We start from the raw sequence: 26,640 nt of genomic DNA on the forward strand, positions 1-26,640 counted from the left end.
CAGAAATCTTTTACTGAAATCTAACCAATCATGTTGCTGCTGTGACCTCTCACCTCTAAGCCTCTTCAGTCTCTGTTCCCGCCTCCGCCTCCTGAGGACAAGTAGCAGGACGAAGACCAGCACGATGCCCACCAGAACACATGAGATGATGGTCACCATTTTCAGACCCTCGTTACTGGACGTGCTGCCCGCACTCACCGTCGGGGCCTTCACCAGGGGAGCGATGGTACCTGGGGACAGGTCATAGAAATGTAATTAGCTGACAAACTGTTGTGATATTTGTTATGACAAGACCACGTAAGTTTCTTGTGCTTAACTACAGGATTGTCAAGTGTGCAAACCAGACCTGGTAGAGAAGACAATGACTGCAAAACACCAGCCAAATACAAATATACACACAGTGAACAAAACATTTCCATGACATAGATTGACTGGTAGTCAAAGACTCCAGTCAGCCAAGTCATAAACTGTTCTCTCTGCTACCGCACGACAACTCAATATTAGGAAGGTGTTCCTATCATGTCGTACACTCACTGTCAATTAACGTCTATACAAGGTCTGTCGATGAATACTAAATGACCTTTGTGTTAATGTTTAAAACATGCAGCAAGCGCCTGGCAAAAGGTAACAGTGCGTCTGCGGCTTTACATCCCAATCAAAATGTCTTTCCCAGCAATCCCACCCAATCTGCTCCAACAAGCTGTTGTAGCACTGTGTTGCCTGCAATCAGCACCTGACCTTCTGCCGAATTTCCAATAATGCCCAGTTAACTGAAGCACTACTTAAAAGAGGTGAACTCTTCCTTATTCGCTGAATAGTCAGCTTTTTTTCCCTTCGTGGATGGCTGGGGGATGGATGGATGGGGGCTGTGTGTGTGAGTGTGTGAGTGTGTGAGTGTGTGTGAGTGTGTGTGTGTGTGTGTGTGTGTGTGTGTGTGTGTGTGTGTGTGTGTGTGTGTGTGCGTGTGTGCGTGAGTGCGTGAGTGTGTGAGTGAGAGAGGGAGTAAGGTTTAGGGTTGGGTAAGGCCATTGAATCGCTATGGGACTGGGGGGTGTTGGCACTGGCAGGTGATTGCTCATCTATTGCCCCCCCTAGCCCCTCTGCAGTCGGTAGATCACATAATTATTTAATTCATGCAGCACAGAGCGCTCGATAGGGCAGTGATGGAGGTGTCATAAACAGCAGCAGCAGACACAACAACCACCACAGCCACTGGAGTCAGCAGAAAATCTATTGGAGATACTTTACTGCCCCATTCATCAGTTGCATGAGACTTGCATGAGACAGCTTCTTTAATGGCAGCACCAGTAAATAGCAAAATATGAATTCATTTACTTCTGCTCTAAGGCAGGTATAGTACCTACGCCGTAAATTAACATCTTGGATGGAGACTCGATCAGTTGTGACAATTTTCAAGGGATGGGAAGGTAAATGCCTTTTAAAATACAGTTATTTTCATTCAGTTATACTGAATAAGTCAATTTAAGCGTGTATATCTTTCAACTTATAACTTGCTGCATTATGTATAGCATCAGTGAAGAGACAAGTACACTCACTGCCGTCGTAGCTGAGTGTGGCGAACTTGACCCTCTTCTCTGCTGAGCCGGCGCTGTTGAACACCTTCATCTGCAGTTCGTACCAGGTGGCCTCGGCCAGGTCATACAGGATGTAGCTCTTGATCAGAGAGGTGCGCTGGGCGGTGGTCCATGTGGGAGACACCACCGAACGGTACTCCAACGTGAAGGATGTGATTGGACAGCCACCGTTGTTCCAGCCAATCAGGTTGAGCTTGACACGCGTGGCATTGATACTGGTGAAGAGCTCCTGTTCTTTAGAGTACTGGGGTTCTGTTGGGCAGAGAGGAGAGAGGAGTCAGACCACACGCACACTTTAATGAGCGGTCCATTCATAAGTATCAGTTTTGTATTAATTGTGTCAAAGCAATGGAGTCACTATTTCATAACATACGTAAAAGGATGTCACCATCTCTCTACCTTTCCCATGAGTCTTAGCTTCGATGATCTCACTGATTCGCCCTGGCCCCACAGCATTCTGTGCTGTCAGTGTAAATTTGTACCAGGTGCCACACTTCAGGTTCTCCAGGCGATAGGAACGCTCACTAGGGCTGATGGCAAAGTTGCCCCACTGCTCACTGTTGTCCTCTGAGTATTGCAGGATGTAGCCTGATGTGAGAGAGAGAGGTTAGTCTGATGCACTGTTGTCTGCTAAACAACCATCCTGGTGTTGCTCATAGGGGACACTATTTAATGAAGTCAGTAACTTGTTTTCCAAGGTAAAACAATAAAATCTCCTATAATAGTTAGTGTTGCTGCTTGCTGTGTTGGAGTATGACCTCTGATGGAGCTGCCTCCGTTGTCTCCTGGTATCCAGGACAGAGTGATAGATGTGGTGGTCGTCTTGGTAACGGTAAGACGAGGCTGGTCTGGAGGAACTAGAAGTAAAAACATGGATTTGAATTAGGTCCTATCTCAAGGGGCATACAGTGCATTTGGAAAGTATTCAGACCCCTTACATTATTCCACGTTTTGTTACATTACAGCCAATATCCTAAAATGGATTAAATATATTTTTTCCTTCCTCAATCAACACAAAATAACCCATCATGACAAAGCACAAACATGTTTTTAGAATATTTTGCAAATGTATTACAAATAAAAAACAGAAATACCTGATTTACATCATTATTCAGACCCTTTGCTATGAAAACTTAAAATTGAGCTCAGGTGCAGCGTGTTTCCATTGATCATCCTTGAGATGTTTCTTCAATTGATTGTACATGATTTGGAAAGGCACACTCCTGTTTATATAAGGTCCCACAGTTGACAGTGCATGTCAACATGTCATGTCAATGCAAAAACCAAGCCATGAGGTCAAAGGAATTGTCCATAGAGATCCGAGACAGGATTGTGTCAAGGCATGGATCTGGGGAAGGGTACCAAAACATTTCTGCAGCATTGAAGGTCACCAAGAACACAGTGGTCTCCATCATTCTTAAATTAAAGAAGTTTGGAAGCACCAAGACTTTTCCTAGAGCTGGCCGCCTGGCCAAACTGAGCAATCGGGGGAGAAGGGCCTTGGTCAGGGAGGTGACCTTATATAGACATATCAAGGTGTGATGGTCACTCTGAAAGAGCTCCAGGGTTCCTGTGTGGAGATGGGAGAACCTTCCCTGCAACACTCCACCAATCAGGCCTTTATGGTAGAGTGGTCAGACGGAAGCCACTCCTCAGTAAGAGGCACATGACAGCACACTTGGAGTTTGCCAAAAGGCACCTAAATTACTCGCAGACCATGAAAAACGATTCTCTGGTCTGATGAAACCAAGATTGAACTCTATGGCCTGAATGCCAAGCGTCACATCTGGAGGAAACCAGGCATCATCCCTACGGTGAAGCATGGTGGTGGTAGCATCATGCTGTGGGGATGTTCTTCAGCAGCAGGGACTGGGAGACTAGTCAGGATTGAGGGAAAGATGAACGGAGCAGAGAGATCCTTGATGAAAACCTGCTCTAGAGCGCTCAGGACCTTAGACTGGGGCAAAGGTCAACCTTCCAACAGGACAACAACACTAAGCACACAGCTAAGACAACACAGGAGTGACTTTGTGAAAAATCTCTGTATGTCCTTGTGTGGCCCAGCCAGAGCCCGGACTTGAACCAGATCTAACATATCTGGAGAGGCTTGAAAATAGCTGTGCAGAGATGCTCCCGATCCAACCTGATAGATCTTGAGAGGATCTGCAGAGAAGAATGGGAGAAACTTCCAACATACAGGTGTGTATTGTAGCTTGTAATGTAGCGTCATACCCAAGAAGACTCGAGGTTGTAATCGCTACCAAAGATGCTTTAACAAAGTACTGAGTAAAGGGTTTGAATACTTATGTCAACGTGCAAAAACAAAATGTAAAACTGTTTTTGCTTTGTCATTATGGGGTATTGTGTGTAGATTTTTGAGGGTGAAATTTAAAAAAAAAAAATTTTTAGAATAAGGCTGTAATGTAACAAAATGTGGAAAAAGTCAAGGGGTCTGAATACTTTGCGAATACACTCCATAAAATGGAGAATTGATTTGAATTGAGTGGTATACTGCACTGTTCCACTACAGACTCCTTTTGGTTACCTTGAACCTGCAGGTTGAGGATGATTTTATCCGGCCCAAAACTGTTGCTAGCCACACAGGTGTAGTTCCCAGAATCCTCAGCTTTCACTGTGCGGATGGCTAGGCTGCCATTGCCCTGGATGATGCGTCTACTGTCGATCACAGCAGGGGCGGGGCTTCCGTTGCTGAATCACAAATGTACGAGAGACAGTTAGAAAATGAACTACGGTGAGATACGCAGCAGCGGAAATGATTTAAAAGTCTTGGATAATGTTACCCCTACTTTTTGTGTGTAGGAACATGCTGTACATGTAAACAACTATGATTTTTTAACATTCTGCTGATGAGTGTGAAAGGATACTGTAAAAACAAAGAGCCACTGTTTTTCACTGGTATTTAGTTCAAGTGGAAAGCATTAAAAGTTACTCAAAACACAGTCTGTACTAAGTGCTACTGTCTGAACTACATGCAGCATGATGTGTTTCCCCAGCTGTGGGTCAGACTTCCCTGTACTCACGTCTCCTTGAGCCACTTGACCGTGGGGGCTGGGTCGCCCACCGCCTTACAGGGCAACACGATGTCCCTCATCCAGGGTGTGGTCACAGTGCCATTGAACGTCAGAATCTGAGCAGGAGCTGCACACACACAAACACACCACAACTGGGTCAAATCATTTTAAATACTTGGGCTGACTTGATTTAGTTTGCTTGGTACAATAAAATGTATGGAATACTCCCAAACGTGGAAATCAATCCCAAATACCGTCAAGGGAAGCTCTGAAAAAGCAGTATACAATATTAGTTCCTTATCCATCTTTATTGAATTCACCTCTACACATGCAGAGCCCATCTCTGTGCTTGGACAGATGTAAAGTAATCTGTTTGGAACCAGGCTGGTCGTGCAGCAGACGGATATCTAAAACACATCAGGTCTAGAGCTCCAGAGTGGGGACTACATTTATCACCCCTGCCTCTAGCAGGATGAGAACACTACACTGGCTATCACTGCTCACCCTCGGCTTATCAGCTCTCACAAAGAAGCACAGTGCTGACAGGGTGGAATAGCAGACCTATTTGCATTCAGTTTGATGCTGCATTCACATCCTGAGTTAGGAGGCAGGGATAATATAGTCTCCTCTTTTCTTTTCTCACCTTATTTACCTCATAGGGAGAGTTTCTCAGGGTTGCGCCCCTTTAAATGTTCTGATGCTCTGATCATAGCTTTGACAAAAAAAACACAACTCAAACATCATCTTTTGTGTCTTCTAAAATCATCCAGAGACTGATACACCTTTTGTTATCATCTACTCCTGAATACTGAGAAGTGAAACATAAGCTCCACATAGGGCTGTGGCGATCACGAAATTTCATTAGCCGGTGATTGTCAAGCAAATAACTGTCGGTCTCACGATAATTGACCGTTAATTAACAAACACATTTAGCATCTCCTGGCTTTCACACCTAGCCTACAAGCAAGACATTTTAAAGAGTCCGATAAATCCATGTAATATAGCCTACACCTTCACAATGAATCCATGATTTATTTTAGACAGGTCTAAAGAAGCATGATATGTAGTCTATTTCAAAAGAAAATGATAGCGTACTCTGTCCTTGTCAAATGGCTGTGTGCTACACTAGTTAATGTAGCGGACAAGATTTGCTTATAATTCCGTGGCATTATTTTATATTATTTTATAGTATGAAGAATACAATTGAACAAAGCTGAATAAAGTAGAAAGGATATTTTCTCCAAACGATTTGAGGGAGTGCACGCATGCTGTTATTCTGTGTTGAGCAGTTAACAAAGAAATAGGTACTCCTAAACTCAGCAAAAAAAGAAACGTCCTCTCACTGTCAACTGCATTTATTTTCAGCAAACTTAACATGTGTAAACATTTGTATGAACATAACAAGATTCAACAACTGAGACATAAACTGAACAAGTTTCACAGACATGTGACTAACAGAAATGGAATAATGTGTCCCGGAACAAAGGGGGGTCAAAATCAAAAGTAACAGTCAGTATCTGGTGCATTAAGTACTGCAGTGCATCTCCTCCTCATGGACTGCACCAGATTTGCCAATTCTTGCTGTGAGATGTTACCCCACTCTTCCACCAAGGCACCTGCAAGTTCCCGGACATTTCTGGGGGGAATGGCCCTAGCCCTCACCCTCCGATCCTACAGGTCCCAGATGTGCTCAATGGGATTGAGATCCGGGCTCTTCGCTGGCCATGGCATAACACTTCCTGCTGATTGCAGGAAATCACTCACAAAACAAGCAGTATGGCTGGTGGCATTGTCACACTGGAGGGTTATGTCAAGATGTGCCTGCAGGAAGGGTACTACATGAGGGAGGAGGATGTCTTCCCTGTAATGCACAGCGTTGAGATTGCCTGCAGAGATAACAAGCTCAGTCCGATGATGCTGTGACACACCGCCCCAGACCATGACGGACCCTCCACCTCCAAATTGATCCCGCTCCAGAGGACAGACAAGTGGAATGCTCAAACGCGAATCCGACCATCACCACGGGTGAGACAAAACCGTGACTCGTCAGTGAAGAGCACTTTTTCCAGTCCTGTCTGGTCCAGCGAAGGTGGGTTTGTGCCCATAGGCGACATCATTGCCGGTGATGTCTGGTGAAGACCTGCCTTACAACAGGCCTACAAGCCCTCAGTCCAGCCTCTCTCAGCCTATTGCGGACAGTGTGAGCACTGATGGAGGGATTGTGTGTTCCTAGTGTAACTCGGGCAGCTGTTGTTACCATCCTGTACCTGTCCCACAGGTGTGATGTCCGTATGTACCGATTCTGTGCCGTTGTTGTCTCACTGTAGCACTGTCTTAGGCGTCTCACAGTGCGGACATTGCAATTTATTGCCCTGGTCACATCTGCAGTCCTCATGCCTCCTTGCAGCATGCCTAAGGCACATTCACTCATATGAGCAGGGACCCTGGGTATCTTTCTTTGGGTGTTTTTCAGAATCAGTAGAAAGACCTCTTTAGTGTCCTAAGTTTTCATAACTGTGACCTTGATTGCCTACTGTCTGTAAGCTGTTAGTGTGTCTTAACAACTGTTCCACAGGTGCATGTTAATTAATTGTTTATGGTTAATTGAACAAGCATGGGAAGCAGTGTTTAAACCCTTTACAATGAAGATCTGTGAAGTTATTTGGATTTTTCCTAATTATCTTTGAATAAGAAAATGTGTGTTTATTTTTTTGCTGAGTTTATATGATTAATTTAGAGTTATAAATGTAACTTTAGTTGTTCTACAAAACGTTGGGCTATATGTTTTGATTTTTAATACATTGTAAGGCTGCAAGATGAGACTAATGATCATTTGAAAAAAGTTGCTTGAAAGGCATGAGCTCTGCTTTGTTTATTTGCGCAGGCTGTACACACTCCAATAGTCTTCCATTCACAATTTGACAAGCACTTGATAATGCCTCGAATTTCACGGCGGGATCTCCTTTGTGGCCATAATGCAGCCTAACAAAATCCATGCCTTTTGTGACCTGGAGTGCTGCATTGTTCCCTTCTCCCTGAGTGAGCTGCGCAATCCGAAGCGCCTCTCACTCACATGGCTCTCCATCATGTGATCAGGTCTTTCTCACAGGCTACAAGTGAAGATAGACACACCGGGGACGCAACTGTGCACGTCCTTATTCCGAGGTGCATATTGAAGATATTGGAAGAACTGTCCACATTTACTTTTCGTCAGCCAACAAGATGAGTAGGCCTAACGAACAGTAAAAGCACTAGCCTATGTGAATATACTATCCCCATAGTACAAAAGTCGACCTATTCTATTCTGTGCGAGAAATTAATATTCCAAGCATAGTCTGTGAGATGTGATAGATCCCAAATTAATACAACTAGAGTCAAAAAAACGTTTTTATGCAATGTTAATGACGCAACAGATCAGAACGTTTAGCTTAAAATGTTGATAAACTATTAGGCTATTTCTTCACATTATAAAGGCAGCAATGCACACATGGTAGTAGGCTATAAGCGCAAATGTTCCATTAGCAGAAAACATCATTATCAAAAGTGACCGAAATGCAATTATGCTTGTAATGCTTTTATTATAAAGGTGCATTTTTATGGTTAAAATTATCTTCCCCAAACATAAAACTCACGCACTGCTTATATATGCTCTACACCCCTTGTAAAGCCGATTAATGTGCTTAATTTTAAGAAGTAATTTGGCCACTTCAGTTGTGATAATATCCTTATTAAAACATATAGGCCTATGGGCTAGGCTACATGAGGTGTACTACTATGATAAGAAAAAGTCACACAAAAAAAGTATTTGTTTCTTATGCTGGGCATCATTCACAAGTGATAATATATAATTCACAAGTGATAGGCTAATATTGTCACCCATCAGACTCTTCTTTAATATTGTCTTTGCATATACTAACTAATATATGTGTGACATTTGTTTTAATTTAGAATGGACCATTATCATGCACCTGTATCGAAACGGGCAGCTGGGAAAAATGCACTTAAATAGCGAATGGATAACGCTTTTCCCCGTGGTTTATTTTCATGCCAGCCATGTAGGCTATACTCCTGTTGTAAATATAAGCAATGTGCTTAATATTCGGAAAGTTGAGAAATAAATGTAGTAGACCTAGCCTATAGAAAGCTGATGGGATCCTCGTCTTTTTATTAGTGGCCTCTGTTTTCTCCCGCAATTGCATAGTCTATAGAACTGTTGTGCAACATGAGCTCATAGGCTCATGGGAAGTGTTTGATTAGATTCACAAATACATTTGCATTGATGTCAGAGTGATTAGAGGGACAATATAATTCCAGGCAATTAGAAAGTTTGATAGCCTAATTACTGTGACTACTTCATGACTCATGACCGCCTGTGGTGGTAATACAGTCACCGCAACAGCCCTAGCTCCACCTACCCTCGGCCAGGGGCTTGATGGTGATGATGTCGCTGGCGTTTCCGCGGCCGGCTGCAGTGACGGCCACCACCCAGATGCTGTACTGACGGTTCCTGCTCAGGTTGGGGATACGGTAGAAGAAGATGTCTGGAGCTGCTTCAAACTCACTGCTCACCTGTAGGAGGGGAGAGACCGGCATGATGTTAGCAGAGAGATACAGGACCTATTCCAAAAGTCTGTAACAAACTATCAATCCTTAGAGCTGAACACTGATGACACAGCCATGACAATGTGAGCTGGAGGGATGGTTTATAAGACCTCTCATGCCATATCTAGTCTAGCCCCGGAACCTGGTGCCTTCCTCTCCTACAATTATGTTAGGCCTCAAATTTATTGTATGCCCACCACTGACTTGCCTTCATCACTATGCTCTGAGACCCTGTACTCTGTGCCCTCCTTACCGTGGGGTGTGGGTTAGAGCAGAAGACAGTGTATTTCCTGATGATGCCGTTGAGTTTGAGAGGAGGGAGCCACGACACAAACACCACTGAGTTAGATGCTGCCGCTGCCTTCACGCCAGCCGGAGGACCAGGGACTGGTGAGGGAAAACCGTGAAATAGGGAAATATACATTATTACCCTTATTCTTGTTTTGAGCAACATCTAAGGAAACCACTCTGTATTTAAATTTTGTCAGTGTCAAAATCTGTCATTCCAATGAGCGTGCCTTAACTTCTTATGCTACATGGCGATCTGCAATATGCTAGAGCTGCAGTTTTTCACCTACTACTAATGTGAGTTGTCTGCACCGATTATCAACTCATATTTCTATAATTTCACACCAAATTCAAACAGAAGTCCTGTCAAAATGATTTATACTTGGCAACATGCTCTTCCATAATGCAAGAGGGGATATGCGGATCTAGGCACGGTTTACCTGCCAGTTGACCCCTGGCCTCTAGGTTAACCCCAATTTAGTATGATACAGTTTTGCACCTTCCCCCTAACTGTTAAGGTTAGAATTTAGGTAGGGTAAGCTGATCCTAGATCAGTGCCTGGGGTGTCCTGGTCTACTAGTGTGCGTACCGTCCTCCTTGGTGCGGGTGAAGATCTGCTCACTGCGCACCCCATCCCCTGCCCGGGTGAAGGTCAGCACCTGGATGCTGTAGTTAGTGTACTTCTCCAGACCATCCAGCTCCAGAGATGGCTTAGAGGTGGTCACGTTACGGATCTCCCCCAGCTCTGAGAGAGAGAAGAAGAGAAGGGGATAGAGAGCAATTAGAAAAATATGGGGAGGAGGAAGGCAGAGAAAGAGAAGTACATAGCAAGGAAAAGAGACAGGGAAGAAGGAAGGAAGAAAAACAATGATATCAAGAGTTGTCAAATGCAGAATTAACTAACTACAGTGAGGGAAAAAAGTATTTGATCCCCTGCTGATTTTGTACGTGTGCCCACTGACAAATAAATGATCCATCTATAATTTTAATGGTAGGTTTATTTGAGCAGTGAGAGACAGAATAACAACAACAAAAAATCCAGAAAAACGCATGTCAAAAATGTTATAAATGTATTTGCATTTTAATGAGGGAAATAAGTATTTGACCCCTTTGCAAAACATGACTTAGTACTTGGTGGCAAAAACCCTTGTTGGCAATCAAAGAGGTCAGACTTTTCTTGTAGTTGGCCACCAAGTTTGCACACATCTCAGGAGGGATTTGGTCCCACTCCTAAGGTAACTGAGCTAAACGACTACCGCCCCGTAGCACTCACATCCGTCATCATGAAGTGCTTTGAGAGACTAGTCAAGGACCATATCACCTCCACCCTACCTGACACCCTAGACCCACTCCAATTTGCTTACCGCCCAAATAGGTCCACAGACGATGCAATCTCAACCACACTGCACACTGCCCTAACCCATCTGGACAAGAGGAATACCTATGTGAGAATGCTGTTCATCGACTACAGCTCGGCATTCAACACCATAGTACCCTCCAAGCTCGTCATCAAGCTCGAGACCCTGGGTCTCGACCCCGCCCTGTGCAACTGGGTACTGGACTTCCTGACGGGCCGCCCCCAGGTGGTGAGGGTAGGCAACAACATCTCCTCCCCGCTGATCCTCAACACTGGGGCCCCACAAGGGTGCGTTCTGAGCCCTCTCCTGTACTCCCTGTTCACCCACGACTGCGTGGCCACGCACGCCTCCAACTCAATCATCAAGTTTGCGGACGACACAACAGTGGTAGGCTTGATTACCAACAACGACGAGACGGCCTACAGGGAGGAGGTGAGGGCCCTCGGAGTGTGGTGTCAGGAAAATAACCTCACACTCAACGTCAACAAAACTAAGGAGATGATTGTGGACTTCAGGAAACAGCAGAGGGAACACCCCCATCCACATCGATGGAACAGTAGTGGAGAGGGTAGCAAGTTTTAAGTTCCTCGGCATACACATCACAGACAAACTGAATTGGTCCACTCACACAGACAGCATCGTGAGGAAGGCGCAGCAGCGCCCCTTCAACCTCAGGAGGCTGAAGAAATTCGGCTTGTCACCAAAAGCACTCACAAACTTCTACAGATGCACAATCGAGAGCATCCTGGCGGGCTGTATCACCGCCTGGTATGGCAACTGCACCGCCCTCAACCGTAAGGCTCTCCAGAGGGTAGTGAGGTCTGCACAACGCATCACCGGGGGCAAACTACCTGCCCTCCAGGACACCTACACCACCCGATGCTACAGGAAGGCCATAAAGATCATCAAGGACATCAACCACCCGAGCCACTGCCTGTTCACCCCGCTGTCATCCAGAAGGCGAGGTCAGTACAGGTGCATCAAAGCTGGGACCGAGAGACTGAAAAACAGCTTCTATCTCAAGGCCATCAGACTGTTAAACTGCCACCACTAACATTGAGTGGCTACTGCCAACACACTGTCAATGACACTGACTCTACTCCAGCCACTTTAATAATGGGAATTGATGGGAAATGATGTAAATATATCACTAGCCACTTTAAACAATGCTACCTTATATAATGTTACTTACCCTACATTATTCATCTCATATGCATACGTAGATACTGTACTCTATATCATCGACTGCATCCTTATGTAATACATGTATCACTAGCCACTTTAACTATGCCACTTGGTTTACATACTCATCTCATATGTATATACTGTACTCGATATCATCTACTGTATCTTGCCTATGCTGCTCTGTACCATCACTCATTCATATATCCTTATGTACATATTCTTTATCCCCTTACACTGTGTATAAGACAGTAGTTTTTTGGAATTGTTAGATTACTTGTTCGTTATTACTGCATTGTCGGAACTAGAAGCACAAGCATTTCGCTACACTCGCATTAACATCTGCTAACCATGTGTATGTGACAAATAAAATTTGATTTGATTTGATTTGATTCTTTGCAGATCTTCTCCAAATCATTAAGGTTTCGAGGCTGACGTTTGGCAACTTGAACCTTCAGCTCCCTCCACAGATTTTCTATGGGATTAAGGTCTGGAGACTGGCTAGGCCACTCCAGGACCATAATGTACTTCTTCTTGAGCCACTCCTTTGTTGCCTTGGCATTGTGTTTTGGGTCATTGTCATGCTGAAATTCCCATCCACGACCCATTTTCAATGCCCTGGCTGAGGGAAGGAGGTTCTCACCCAAGATTTGACGGTACATGGCCCCATCCATCGTCCCTTTGATGCGGTGAAGTCGTCCTGTCCCCTTAGCAGAAAAACACCCCCAAAGCATAATGTTTTCACCTCCATGTTTGACGATGGGGATGGTGTTCTTGGGGTCATAGGCAGCATTCCTCCTCCTCCAAACGCGGCGAGTTGAGTTGATGCCAAAGAGCTGCATTTTGGTCTCATCTGACCACAAAACTTTCACCCAGTTCTCCTCTGAATCATTCAGATGTTCATTGGCAAACTTCAGACGGGCATGTATATGTGCTTTCTTGAGCAGGGGGACGTTGCGGGTGCTGCAGGATTTCAGTCCTTCACAGCGTAGTGTGTTACCAATTGTTTTCTTGGTGACTATGGTCCCAGCTGCCTTGAGATCATTGACAAGATCCTCCCGTGTAGTTCTGGGCTGATTCCTCACCGTTCTCATGATCATGTTTTCAGGGCTGAAATAAAAGATTCCAGAAACATTCCATATGCACAAAAAGCTTATTTCTCTCAAATTTTGTGCACAAATTTGTTTACATCTCTGTAAGTCAGCAATTTTTCTTTGCTTTTGCTGGTGACAATAAAAGGCCACTCTAAAAAAATTTAAGGTACAGTTGAAGTCGGAAGTTTACATACACCTTAGCCAAAAACATTTAAACTCAGTTTTTCACAATTCCTGACATTTAATACTAGTACAAATGCCCTGTCTTGGGTCAGTTAGGATCACCACATTATTTTAAGAATGTGATATGTCAGAATAATAGTAGAGAGAATGATTATTTCAGCTTTTATTTTTTCATCACATTCCCAGTGGGTCAAAAGTTTACATACACTCAATTAGTATTTGGTAGCATTGCCTTTAAATTGTTTAACTTGGGTCAAACGCTTCGGGTAGCCTTCCACAAGCTTCCCACAATAAGTTGGGTGAATTTTGGCCCATTCCTCCTGACAGAGCTGGTGTAACTGAGTCAGGTTTGTAGGGCTCCTTCAAACCTTACGCTTTTTCAGTTCTGCCCAGAAATGTTCTATGGGATTGAGGTCAAGGCTTTGTGATGGCCACTCCAATACTTTGACTTTGAAGTCCTTAAGCCATATTGCCACAACTTTGGAAGTATGCTTGTTGTCATTGTCCATTTGGAAGACTTATTTGCAACCAAACTTTAACTTCCTGACTGATGTCTTGAGATGTTGCTTCAATATATCCACATAAATTTCTTGCCTCATGATGCCATCTATTTTGTGAAGTGCACTAGTCCCTCCTGCAGCAAAGCACCCCCACAACATGATGCTGCCACCCCCGTGCTTCACGGTTGGGATGGTGTCCTTCTGCTTGCAAGCCTCCCCCTTTTTCCTCCAAACATAACAATGGTCATTATGGCCAAACAGTTCTATTTTTGTTTCATCAGACTAGAGGACATTTCTCCAAAAAGTACAAGCTTTGTCACCACTTGAAAAACATAGTCAGGCTTTTTTATAGCAGTTTTGGAGCAGTGGCTTCTTCCTTGCTGAGCGGCCTTTCAGGTTATGTCGTTATAGAACTCGTTTTACTGTGGATATAGATACTTTTGTACCTGATTCCACCAGCATCTTCACAAGGTCCTTTGCTGTTGTTCTGGGATTGATTTGCACTTTTCGTACCTTCAGGTGTTTGGAAATTGCTCCCAATGATGAACCAGAGTTGTAGAGGTCTACAATTTTTTTCTGAGGTCTTGGCTGAGTTATTTTGATTTTCCAATGATTTCAAGCAAAGAGGCACTGAGTTTGAAGGTAGGCCTTCAATTGACTCAAATTATGTCTTATTAGCCTAATCGAAGTTTCTAAAGCCATGACATCATTTTCAAAGCTGGCACAGTCAACTTAGTGTATGTAAACTTCCAACCCACTGGAATTGTAATGTGCGCCATCCTAGTGCGCCATCCTCCCTGTTAGTACAGGTGTTCCTCCTCCTCCCTCTCTCTCTCCCTCCTCCTCGCTCTCTTTAATGATGCCATTCAAACACCAAACTGTCCCAATGCAGCCATAGCATATTAACAGCTCAGGTGTTCTACACTAGCTGGAATCTGTTCATCTATGTCTCTGTAGCTCCATCCTTTATGGTTGTGTTGTGGGCTGTTCAGAGCACTTCTTTGGGATATAACAGTGAGTGAAAGGTTTACGAGTCAGAATGCTGTGATTTGGAAATGTATAGTACAATATATGCTGTGGTTTACGATAGTTTTAATCACTATTCTGACTCATGAAATGGGTGATAAATATTCACCATTGATGAGTGCTTGAATGCAAATAATAAAAGAAAACATTATTTTGAGTTTGATTACTGCAGTGACGGGATAGAGTCAAATGTTTAGAACAGCAGTGTTGGATGAATAAAACAAAGTTGTTCCACCGACTTAGAAAAAGGGCCTATAGCCCCGTCTGCTGGTGCATGAGGGTTTAACAACCCATGATATTTGGCTCATATTTTGAATATATGAAGAGCACAACAGGCACTGGCTGAAGGTTTAGACAAGTGTCTTAGACAATAAATACATAAATATGATTTTTTTATCGCACATAATGAGTGACATATTTCATTTAAATGAATAAGATCTGTATTCATACTCAATGTTACATACGATATCAATATGTTTTGAATATATACAACACATGGCTATGGCTGTAGTATTGTTGGCACTCTGGAGCGTGTCCCACTATGAAATGCACTGTTACTATGCAAACTAGATTGAGCTGTCAAGCTGTGAGCGGTGCTTTTCTATTAGTGCATCCAGGGGCCATCAGCGAGGATGTGATATGACAGATGAGGGGTCAAAGGTAACGTGGCTGTCAGAAGCGGTCACTCTGATGTCTCTCCAGCACGTGACGACTGCATGCCATGCCAGGCTGTCTGAATTGGACTAGAAAGCCTGGGTCACTACTAATGTGTCTCATTCATCCACTTCAATTTTCATGCATAGCGAATCATGTTGATACTGTATACATTCTATATACAGTGTGTCTTGGAGAGTTACGGACCAGGCAAGATACAGTGTAACATCTACATCCTTCCCTCTATGTGTGTGTGTGTGTGTGTGTGTGTGTGTGTGTGTGTGTGTGTGTGTGTGTGTGTGTGTGTGTGTGTACTGTGTACTGTGTACTGTGTACTGTGTGTTGCTGTACCTCCGTCTGGCAGGTTGGCCCAGTAGATGACTCTGAAGCCAAGCAGGATGCCATTGAGGGCATCTTTAGGAGGGGTCAGCCAGGACAGAGAGATAACCTCTGGTGACGCCGCCGTGGCCTGGACGTTCTCTGGAGGTCGGCTGGGAACTGTTACAACCACGCAGGAGGAAAAACAACACTGTTACCTCACTCTCCAAACAAGAAGCATGAACAGAAGAGATTACTGAAGAGATGAAAATATTGAGCTACTCTTGGAGGACAATGGAAGTGAACTTCAAAATGCTTATTTGAACTTTTGGGATCTAGCATTCATCATGCTTTCTAGAGCCATGGCAATAATGACCGCCACATACTGATCATGTGACAGTCACAACACAAGCAGTATCAACACTATCCACTAGATGGCAATAAAGCTCCATCCTGGGAGTTCCCTCCCCTCAAAGACAAAACATCCGCCGTTTGACCCTTGATGCACCACAATACCGTAGAATACCTTCATTCTGCGAAATACATTTGTGAAATCCATAAGATTTCCACTGTCTACCATATTGTTACTGATAGCTAAGGGCAGTGTGCGCACGTGTGTGTGTGTGTGTGTGTGTGTGTGTGTGTGTGTGTGTGTGTGTGTGTGTGTGTGTGTGTGTGTGTGTGTGTGTGTGTGTGTGCCTTAGTGCATGTGCGCATGTCCTCACCATCCTCCAGTGTGGTAGAGATGACCTCCTGGGAGGAGGGTCCAGTCCCAGCGCTGTTGCTGGCCTGCACCACCACCCCATACTGGGTGAACTTCTTCAGGTTGTCCAGGGTGATGCTCTCACTGTGGTCGTTGTCCCCCGTCGTCTCCATGGTGATGACATTGAACTGGTAGTTTCCCCCGGAGCTGAACTCCCTGTAGCCCACCTGGTAGCCTCGGATCGCTCCGTTCTGGAGGTGCTTCTTAGGAGCCTGGGGGAGGACAGAGAGGGGGAGTGAAGAAGTAGGAGAGGGAAACGCACATTAGATATTGGGGGAAATGTGTATTTTTCAAAAGCTCTTTAAGGACAGAAGAATGGTTGTGGCCCTCAAGGCCCTGAAGAGTAGCAGACCATGTAGCAAACAGACCATAGAGCTGCAGTAAGGGTTATACAGTCCTAGTGGTAATAGCAGGTTAAATGTAGCTTACCCTCCAGGAGACTTTGATGCTCTGAGAGGAGAAAGCTTCAAGCTGCACATCTTGTGGGGGACCATCAGGGGCTAGAAGAAAAGACACATTAAGGTAATTGAGATCTGAGCTACTATCAGTGCAGTAGATGAGGTACAGGGCAAAGAAGTCAGTCTACCAGCATTCTGCCAATGGAATGGAACTATCCAAACTGAGTGTATTTTGAAGGTTATGCCAAGGTCAAGTCAATTCTACGATTCTGAGACATGGAAGGCTAAGGTCCTACTGTATCTATGGGTAGACCAGAGTAGTTGGTCTCAGATGGCCCAGCCCACTTCACAATAATGAAGATGGTGGTCATGTTTATGAGAGGTCATGGGGGACAGACAGTCAGAAGAGAAGTGAGAGAGAGAAGTGCAGAGTGGGGGTTGGGAGGAACCACCAAATAACCACCAAAGGGAACAGGGGCAATTTGCAGTGAGACATTGATTGCAGTGTGACATTTACAACATGGTCTGTTAATTGAAAAGTCCTGCTTTTAGTGCAGGGTCAGCGTGTCTTCATTAATGCAATAGAGCCAATTGAGCTGATGTCACTCCACTGTTAATGAATTGACTTGACTCCCCATTCCCCTCTTACAACATTAATGTTCTAGATGCATTTTATGGGACGTTGCAAGAATATTCATGTGTCTAGTTTTCTAAGGGTTAGGAGAATATTTCATCAACATTCCACTAGACATACACAGGACATGGTTGCCATGTTCTCAGAAATTCAAGTTCTAGACACATTTCATGAGAATGTTGCAATAGGGTTAGGAGAATATTCCAACAACATTATGTTCTATGGGTCTTCAGTACTTGCCACTTGGTGTATGTGATCAATTAATTCGGTGGGCTCATATGCTACCCTCTTCGGGCCGACCTGGTGTTGAGAGGACAGTGCGAGGTCTTAGGGGAAAGTACTGGTGGCCCACCTTAGCGAAGGATGTGAGGTTTTATGTCACCTCCTGTTCGGTGTGCGCTCAGAGTAAGGCTCCTAGACACCTGCCTAGAGGGAAGTTACAGCCCCTCCCCGTTCCACAATGGCCGTGGTTCCATCTGTCGGTGGAGTTTCTCACCGATCTTCCCCCGTCTCAAGGGAACACTACGATCCTGGTTGTTGTGGATCGGTTTTCTAAGTCCTGCCTTCTCCTCCCATTGCCCGGTTCCTCTACGGCCCTACAGACTGAGGAGGCCCTGTTTACCCATGTCTTCCGGCACTACAGGGTGCCTGAGGACATCGTTTCTGATCGGGGTCCCCAGTTCACGTTCAGATTTTGGAGGCGTTTATGGAGCGTCTGTGGGTCTCGGTCAGCCTGACCTCGGGTTATCACCTGAGAGTAATGGGCAGGTGAAGAGAGTAAACCAGGATGTGGGTAGGTTTCTGCGTTCGTATTGCCAGGACCAGCCAGGAGAATGGGCGAGATACGCTCCATGGGCGGAGGTGGCTCAAAACTCACTCCGCCACTCCTCCACGAACATGTCACCTTTTCAGTGCGTGTTGGGCTACCAACTGGTCCTGGCACCGTGGCATCAGAGCCAGACCGAAGCTCCTGCGGTAGAGGAGTGGGTGCAGCGTTCAAAGGAGACCTGGAGGGCCGTCCAGGAATCACTCAAGCAAGCTGGTAGACGGCAGAAGAAGAGCGCTGACCGCCACCGCAGTGAGGCCCCCATGTTCGCACCGGGGGACAGGGCCTGGCTCTCGACCCAAACCTGCCCCTCCGCCTGCCGTGCCGGAAGCTGGGGCCGCAGTGTGTGGGGCCATTTAAAGTCGCGAAGAGGATAAACAAGGGGTGTTATCGGTTACAGCTCCCTTCTTACTATCGTATTAACCCCTCGTTTCATGTGTCTCTCCTCAGGCCGGTGGTGGCTGGTCCCCTGCAGGAAGGTGAGGTGCCGGAGGTCCCTCCGCCCCCCTCTGGACATCGAGGGGTCCCCGGCGTACACCGTACATTCTATTCTGGACTCTAGACGCCGGGTGAGGGGCCTACAGTACCTCGTGGATTGGGAGGGGTACGGTCCGGAGGAGAGGTGCTGGGGGGGACATCTTGGATCCATCACTGCTGAGGGATTTCCATCGCCTCCATCCGGATCGCCCTGCGCCTCTCCCTCTGGGTCGTCCTCGAGGCCGGTGTCGCGCGTCAGGGGAGAGGGGGTACTGTCACGACTTCCACTGAAGGTGGCTCCCCTTCCTGTTTGGGCGGTGCTCGGCGGTCGTCGTCACCGGTCTACTAGCAGCCACCGATTCCCTTTTTCCTTTTCTGTTGGTTATGTCTTATTGGTTTCACCTGTTTCTCGTTTGGGGTTTGGTTTAGGGCTATTTAAGCCTGGTATGCCCGCCTGCTTTTGTGCGGGCTTGTTTCTCTGTTCTGTTGTGTGGATGGTATAGTTTGTAATTTTTCCGGACTGTTTGGGTCCTGTTTTGGGCCGGTCATTTTCTTAGCCTGTTGTTTTGGCAGGACTATTTATCACCGAAAAAAATACGTTTTTCCTTAAACCTCTGCTCTCTGCGCCTGACTCCGCACCCATCACTCCTAGTTATGTAACAAGACCAGGGTTTACCAAACTCGGCCCTCTGGAACCCATGAGGTGCACATTTTGTTTTTTGCCCTAGCACTCCATAGCTGAGTCAAATAATCAACTAATCATCAAGCTTTGATAATTTAAATCAGCTGTGTAGTGTTAGGGCAAAAAACAAAAGGTGCATCCCCTTGGGGTCCCGCGGACAGAGTTTGGGAAATGCTGCCTTAGACACTGTAGATCCTAAGGAGCTAAACTATGATTTTTCACTGTCTTTGTTTCTATAATGTTATTGCCTTGATTTTATTGGTCTCTGTGTCTCCGGATTCACAAACACCCAAATATCAAACTATTTCTGTTATTATTAGCATTCTTTTGTACTATCACTTGCCATTTACCTTGATGAAATCATTATTATTTTCGTACATTGTTGTGTCTCAATAGGCCACTAGGCTATAAAAAGGAACTAAGTGCAATGGTCAGGTCACTCTGAGGAAGACGTCAGCTTAATGTTAAAACGTCAGTCACCTGTTCGCATCCTGTGCTTCTACACCTGCATTGCTTGCTGTTTGGGGTTTTAGGCTGGGTTTCTGTACAGCACTTTGAGATATCAGCTGATGTACGAAGGGCTATATAAATACGTGATTTGATTTGATTACAGTGAGCTAAAATAAATAAATCTCAGCTTTTTTGTTGAGTGCTCCAACTCCTTTGTACCTCAAATTAGTGCTATTGGAAGTTTATCTTGGTAAACCCTTTTTGTCATTGTTGTTGAGCACCCTTCCCTTCCTCTGTTTGGTGAAGTGCAAAGGCCCACATGGAAACCATGTTCTGTGTATGTTTGGTGGGCCGTTGATGGAATATTCACCTAACCCACAGAAAACTGGACACATGAATGTTCTTGCAATGGTCTCATTCAATGTGTATAGAACATTAATATCTTATGTTCAGAGAACATGGTAACCACAATCTCGGTAAACTCTATTTCACATTAAGGGAATGGTCTCTTGGAGACATTCCTTGCAGATCACGGGAACATTCCTATGAAAACCTTAGTTAATGACCTATTGAGAATCTTAAGACAACGTTCTCTAAAGTTGCGGGAACGTTTGTTGTTAGCTGGGGTGTCTGTGTGTGTATGCTGCAAGTGCATACATATTACCAGTGGTGGTCTAGTGAGTCTATACCTGCTTCGTCTGTGGTGATGGTGAGTTCATTGCTGGCCTCACTCTTGCCGATGTGGTTCTTGGCGAACATGCGGATGCTGTAGGTGGAGGAGGGGTGCAGGTCTATGATGGTGGCCTGGTTGAGCTGGGGAGACACATCTTTGGTCCTTTGGGCTGTTTCCCAGGAGCCTGCAGGGCCGGAGGTCAAGGTTTATGTGGGTTTGTGAGGACCACTGAGTGGGGCTAGAGGTCAGCGCCTGCTAAGTGCATTAATCTGCGGTATTGAATTATAGCACTGAGACAAGAAAATATCATGAATAATGATTATTTGGAAGACAAAAGGAGCACATCCATCTTAACATGATGATACAGAGAAGCCTTTAATCAGGATAGACTATAGACATACACAGGAAGTTAAAGGATTTGTATTCATACAGTGTTTCGCCTAAGATTATCTTTAGCAGCAGTGGAAAAGGCAGCGGTGATAGGGGGGGGTTGCTCTTTCCTGGGGGTGTTCTGGGGAATGCACCTCCGGGAGATTTTTTTGTAGAACGACTGTGAGAATGTCACTGATGGTGATTTTTTTTTAAGACATTCTACTCCAAAGTGCATGAAAATGACATTTTGTTGACATCATCTGAAATATAACTAATGCGTGCCACTGCACTGTATGGAGATGAGGAGCAAGTGGTGGCTGTGCACTCGTGGCTCTCATTCGCGCCATTGTTCACTTTGTTTGCTACAAATTGATGTTGTCACTTGTCACTCTGTCCCTGTTAAAGGGATAGTGCGAAATTTTGGAAATCAAGCCATTTTATACTTTTCCAGAATCAGAATAACTCGTGACTCATTGATACCATGTTTATGTCTTAGTGTCAGCAGTTAGTGTCAGCAGAAAGACTGGAAGTCATAGATATTGCACTAAACCTAGTAAGCAAGTTACTTCAAACTGCATGCAGAGACATACAAATGTTATAAAAATGGTATCCATGAGTTCAACTGACTCTGTGTAAGTATAAAAAGGGCTTACTTGCCAAAATCTCGCACTAGTCTTTTAAAAGCACGTCTCGGTAGAAATATTGTATATAAATCATAACTTTGGAGTAGAGGCAACAATTTAGTAGTGACGGCCCACCACTGCAAAATGAATATAGGTGAAACACTGCTTACAGTATTACTATACATCGCTGGCATCCAGAACATACCATCTCTCACAAAGATAACTATTGTTTGTCTTGTACCTGATTTGTTCTTGCACTCAATGTCGAAGCCTGTGATTGGGCTGTTTCCGTCAAAGCCCATGGTCCAGCGGAGGGCGATGGTCCTGTCCTTCACCTCTCTGATCTCCACCTCAGGAGGGTCCGGGGGCTCTGAAGGACACCACAAAGTCACACATATGTGTTAGAGCCCTGCACAGGCATGAATTTTAACCCCAAGTGTAACGATATTCGTCTTCCTCTGATGAGGAGTATGAAGGATCGGACCAATATGCAGCGTGGTACGTGTCCATGTTGATAATTTATTAACATTGAACACCAAAAACAAAATAACAAGGAGAGCGAACGAAAACGAAACAGTCCTGTCTAGTGACGACACACAAAACAGAAAACAAACACCCACGAAACACAAGTGGGAAAAGGCTACCTAAGTATGATTCTCAATCCGAGACAACTAACGACACCTGCCTCTGATTGAGAACCATACCAGGCCAAACGCAAACACAACATAGAAAACGGAACATAGACAACCCACCCAACTCACGCCCTGACCATACTAAAACAAAGACAAAATACAAGAACTAAGGTCAGAACGTGACACCAAGCCCTTCCCATGCCTGCGACATTAAAGCCCTACCCAACCCAGGCCAGATTGCTTCAGCCAAATTTAAGGCCCCGGCCTGCCTGAAACCCGAAATCAGAAATAACTTCTGCTTTTAGTAAATCTATTAGATGCCCCTCTGTCTGTCACTCGCTCCCTGTGCGTAGGGCGCTCTGCATTCGCTCTGCTCATGGCGCTTTGACTCTGAGTATTCATAGCAACAGCTCCGCTTAGGCTGCTCTGCTCAATGAAGAGACACGGGAGAGCAGTTAGCTTTTAGCTACTTTTCGTGACAAAACTCAATGAACATTATTATTATCTGTGAAATAATCTGTCCTGTTTTATATTTGAAGAGGTTGAAGCACCTCTGACACAATGTTATGATCTTAGTCAGATATAACTGTGCAGTGCAGCAGAGCACCAGCAAATGGCTCAGCTTCAAAATGTTAGTGATCAATTTAGTGATTCCCGAGCCCTGCCCGTACCATAGTTACTGATGAAAAAACAAGCCCTACCCGGTCCTAACCCAATGTATAATGTTGGGGATTGTCAGGCTTGGTTGGGGTAGCAGAGCTCTAATATGGGTATACAAGACTATGGTAGTAGTGAAGGACTAGCTAGCTAGCTACACCTACTAGGGAGTCCACTAACTGCAGTGGCTGAGCTCAAACTTCATCCAAGTCCTACTATGGAGAAGCCACACAAACGGCAAGGATGGCGAGACATCTTGATGACACTGCATGCCCCTGGACATGCTCCAGAGACCATCTTTGCTTACTCTGCCCTTTTGACCACCTCCCTCTGATGATCAGTCAAGCCATGAACTTTCCGACCCTCTGATAACCTTGAATAATGCTGTTGTTGTTGTTTTCTAAATTGCTCGTCTTTTTTTTGTGTTGCTTTAAAGCGCTTTGAGATTCTTTATGTAATGAATAGCGCTATGTAAGTTGAATAAATTATTATTATTATTATTATTGTTATTATTATTATGCTGATGTTGCATCATTACCTTATTTGGGGGGGGTTATATCTTTTTATTTCATGATGTTTTCATGACAATTGTCAGTGTTAGGCAGCTGTACCTTGCACTGTTAGCTGAATGATCCCTCGGTCTTCACCATAGGAGTTGATGGCATGGCAGGAGAAGAAGCCAGAGTCTTCCCTCCCTGTAGGCCGGATCTATAATGGAAAAAGAGGGTCAGCTACATAGATAAGAATGTCTATGGGAAATACACATTCTGGGCTATATCATTCACAGACAGGGCTCATGATGAGCCATCATAACAAACTGACAAACTCAGTAGGCAGGCTTTTTCTCCAACGCTTTGGTCCAAGCAAAATCTCTGCATAACCAGTAGCGCTCCACCTGGCCTCAGCTGAGGTAACTGTAACTGGGAAGCGAGCACCCCTGGTGGTGTGTATGTGTACCTGCAGGGTGGAGATGACCTCATCAGCCACCTCTTTGACGGTGACCACGTAGCGGTGGCTGCTCTCTGGGTTGATGATGCGATCTTCCTTCTCCCAACGCACCATGATGGGTTTCTCCCCGTGGGCCGTGCAGCTCATCCTCTTCTCACTGCCCTGCGTGGCCAGCGTGGTGTTGGGGTACGACGTGATCATGGCTGGGACTGGGAGGGAGAGAGAAAGAGGGGAGGGAAAGAGAGAGAGCGAGAAATACAGAGATTGAGAAAGGAGGAGAGGGAGAGGGATAGAGAGAGAGAAAAGAGGAGAAGGCATATGTTACATTAGTTATGAAGTAAGACTGGCTGAACATGTTTAGCCATAATACAATTCCAGTGGGACATCATAGTGATACCTGCCACATGGAGGGTAGTTACAAGACAGGGGAACAGTGTAATGAATCAAATCTCACTGCTCAAATTACACTTAATTGAGTCATAGTATAGCTGACTTCATTGGTTGCAAAGTGTGCTGGTTTGCTCCAACTTCTAACATAATACAAAATAAACTCCATGCCTGCCTGTTATGTTGAGCTGTGACAGCTAACATCTTATGACCACAAGCAGACAAGGCTTGGATAGGAGTAAATTGTTATTGGTCGGTCTCTGACAGCACACTAAGGACAGCACACTACACACACTAGAGACTCAAACACACACAGCTCATTACCCCCACAACTGAGTGTGTAAACACACACACACACACACACACACACACACACACACACACACACACACACACACACACACACACACACACACACACACACACACACACACACACACACACACACACACACACACACACCATGGCTCCTGTGATGTAATGGGAAGTGTCAGGCGAGGGGGTGCAGACATTTAAGCTTCATCTCTTATTCACTCCCCAGCCATTTTGAGCCGTGCTACAGAAAAATAAGGCTGATTTATTTAGCATGACAACTATGATTTTTTTGTGAGATGCACTTGGAGTAGTGAGGTAAAAAAAGATTCATTACAGCCTTCTGTAAATGTTAGTATTTTGAGCAATGGTATTCTCATTTTACAAATGTTTACAAAGTCATAAACTATAACACACATTTATGACATTGTCCACTAGAATTACCATAATTATGACATGTTGAGATTGGATGAGAGGCCTTCAATGGGACGCTACACTGTTGAAAAAAACGTAGTCAATGAAACTCCTACTATAAGGAAGGGCTACATGAGGTGAGGTGGGCATCACACAGGAGGAGACAAGACCAATGTAACCAGTGTGTGAGAGAGTAAGCAGCACAGCTGTGTCTGTCTGTCTGTCCTGAGGCATTTGCCACAGTGCCAGGCTGTTTCTGTAATTGCTGTGTTGACGTATTTCTTTAATATCTAGCAGAATTATGGGCAGAGGAACACGGCTCTGGGGGCAGGGGAGCGAGGTGACGCCTCCACTGGGAGACTCACACATTAGACAACCACTCATTTTTTATTTCACCCTGCGGACTAAATAAACAGGCATGCGCGCATGCAAGCGCTTTATTCAGCAGCACTGACGGATATGTGTATCTCTAGCTGACAGAGGAGAGGCTAGTAGAGCCCTGTTTCAAAACCTCCAGCCCAGAGGGCAACAACCATGATGCACTCCAGCCTGCTCAGCCTGCTTCCCTGCTTCTCTCTCAAAATCAGTTTTTTAGACATTTTTGCACATATATAAAAACCTACTGAAATATTACATTTACATAAGTATTCAGACCCTTTACTCAGTACTTTGTTGAAGCACCTTTGGCAGTGATTGCAGCCTCGAATCTTCTTGGTTATGACGCTGCAAGCTTGGCACACCTGTATTTGGGGAGTTTCTCCCATTCTTCTCTGCAGATCCTCTCAAGCTCTGTCAGGTTGGATGTGGAGCATCGCTGCACAGCTATTTTCAGGTCTGTCCAGAGATCTTCGATCGGGCTAAGTTCCGGGCTATGGCTTGGCCACTCAAGGACATTCAGAGACTTCTGGAGCAGGTTTTCATAAATAATCTTTCTGTACTTTGCTCTGTTCATCTTTCCTTCAATCCTGACTAGTCTCCCAGTTCCTGCTGCTGATAAACATCCCCACAGCATGATGCTGCCACCACCATGCTTCACCGTATGGATGGTGCCAGGTTTCCTCCAGACCAGCTTGGCATTCAGGCCAAAGAGTTCGATCTTATTTTTTTCAGACCAGAGAATCTTGTTTCTCATGGTCTGAGAGTCCTTTATGTGCCTTTTGGCAAACTCCAAGCGGGCTGTCATCAGCCTTTTAATGAGGAGTGGCTTCTGTCTGGCAACTCTACCATAAGGGCCTGATTGGTAGAGTGCTGCAGAGATGATTGTCCTTCTGGATGGTTCTCCCATCTCTGCAGCGGAACTCTGGAGCTCAGTAAGAGTGACCATCGGGTTCTTGGTCACCTCCCTGACCAAGGCCCTTCTCCTCCGATTGCTAAGCTCTGGGGATAGTCTTGGTGGTTGCAAACTTCTTCCATTTAAGAATGATGGAGGCCACAGTGTTCTTCGGGACCTTCAATGCTGTAGACATTTTTGGTACCCTTCCACAGATCTGTGCCTCGGCACAATCCTGTCTCAGAGCTCTCACGGCAATTCCTTCGACCTCATGTCTTGGTTTTTGCTCT

The 26,640-nt window shown here is 45.1% G+C and overlaps 1 protein-coding gene across 5 annotated transcripts in view; it reads right to left on the reverse strand.

The window, feature by feature from the left end:
* Nucleotides 1-26,640, reverse strand: part of LOC112257806 (Down syndrome cell adhesion molecule homolog) — a 139,501-nt gene that overhangs the window by 6,475 nt on the left and 106,386 nt on the right. For all 5 annotated transcript variants that reach the window (XM_042326813.1, XM_042326812.1, XM_042326810.1 and 2 more), the window contains 16 exons: nt 23,977-24,176; nt 23,631-23,727; nt 21,972-22,100; nt 20,752-20,919; nt 17,025-17,095; nt 16,558-16,807; nt 15,866-16,012; nt 10,107-10,262; nt 9,483-9,616; nt 9,043-9,196; nt 4,637-4,754; nt 4,141-4,304; nt 2,354-2,452; nt 1,995-2,183; nt 1,557-1,847; nt 54-230 (listed from right to left, as the gene is read on the reverse strand). In XM_042326813.1, coding sequence (XP_042182747.1) covers nt 54-230; nt 1,557-1,847; nt 1,995-2,183; nt 2,354-2,452; nt 4,141-4,304; nt 4,637-4,754; nt 9,043-9,196; nt 9,483-9,616; nt 10,107-10,262; nt 15,866-16,012; nt 16,558-16,807; nt 17,025-17,095; nt 20,752-20,919; nt 21,972-22,100; nt 23,631-23,727; nt 23,977-24,176 — 2,544 coding nt within the window. The remainder of the gene's footprint in view (nt 1-53; nt 231-1,556; nt 1,848-1,994; nt 2,184-2,353; nt 2,453-4,140; nt 4,305-4,636; nt 4,755-9,042; nt 9,197-9,482; nt 9,617-10,106; nt 10,263-15,865; nt 16,013-16,557; nt 16,808-17,024; nt 17,096-20,751; nt 20,920-21,971; nt 22,101-23,630; nt 23,728-23,976; nt 24,177-26,640) is intronic.

The sequence above is a fragment of the Oncorhynchus tshawytscha genome, linkage group LG09, assembly GCF_018296145.1.
Source record: "Oncorhynchus tshawytscha isolate Ot180627B linkage group LG09, Otsh_v2.0, whole genome shotgun sequence".
In the NCBI taxonomy this organism is placed as follows: Eukaryota; Metazoa; Chordata; class Actinopteri; order Salmoniformes; family Salmonidae; genus Oncorhynchus; species Oncorhynchus tshawytscha.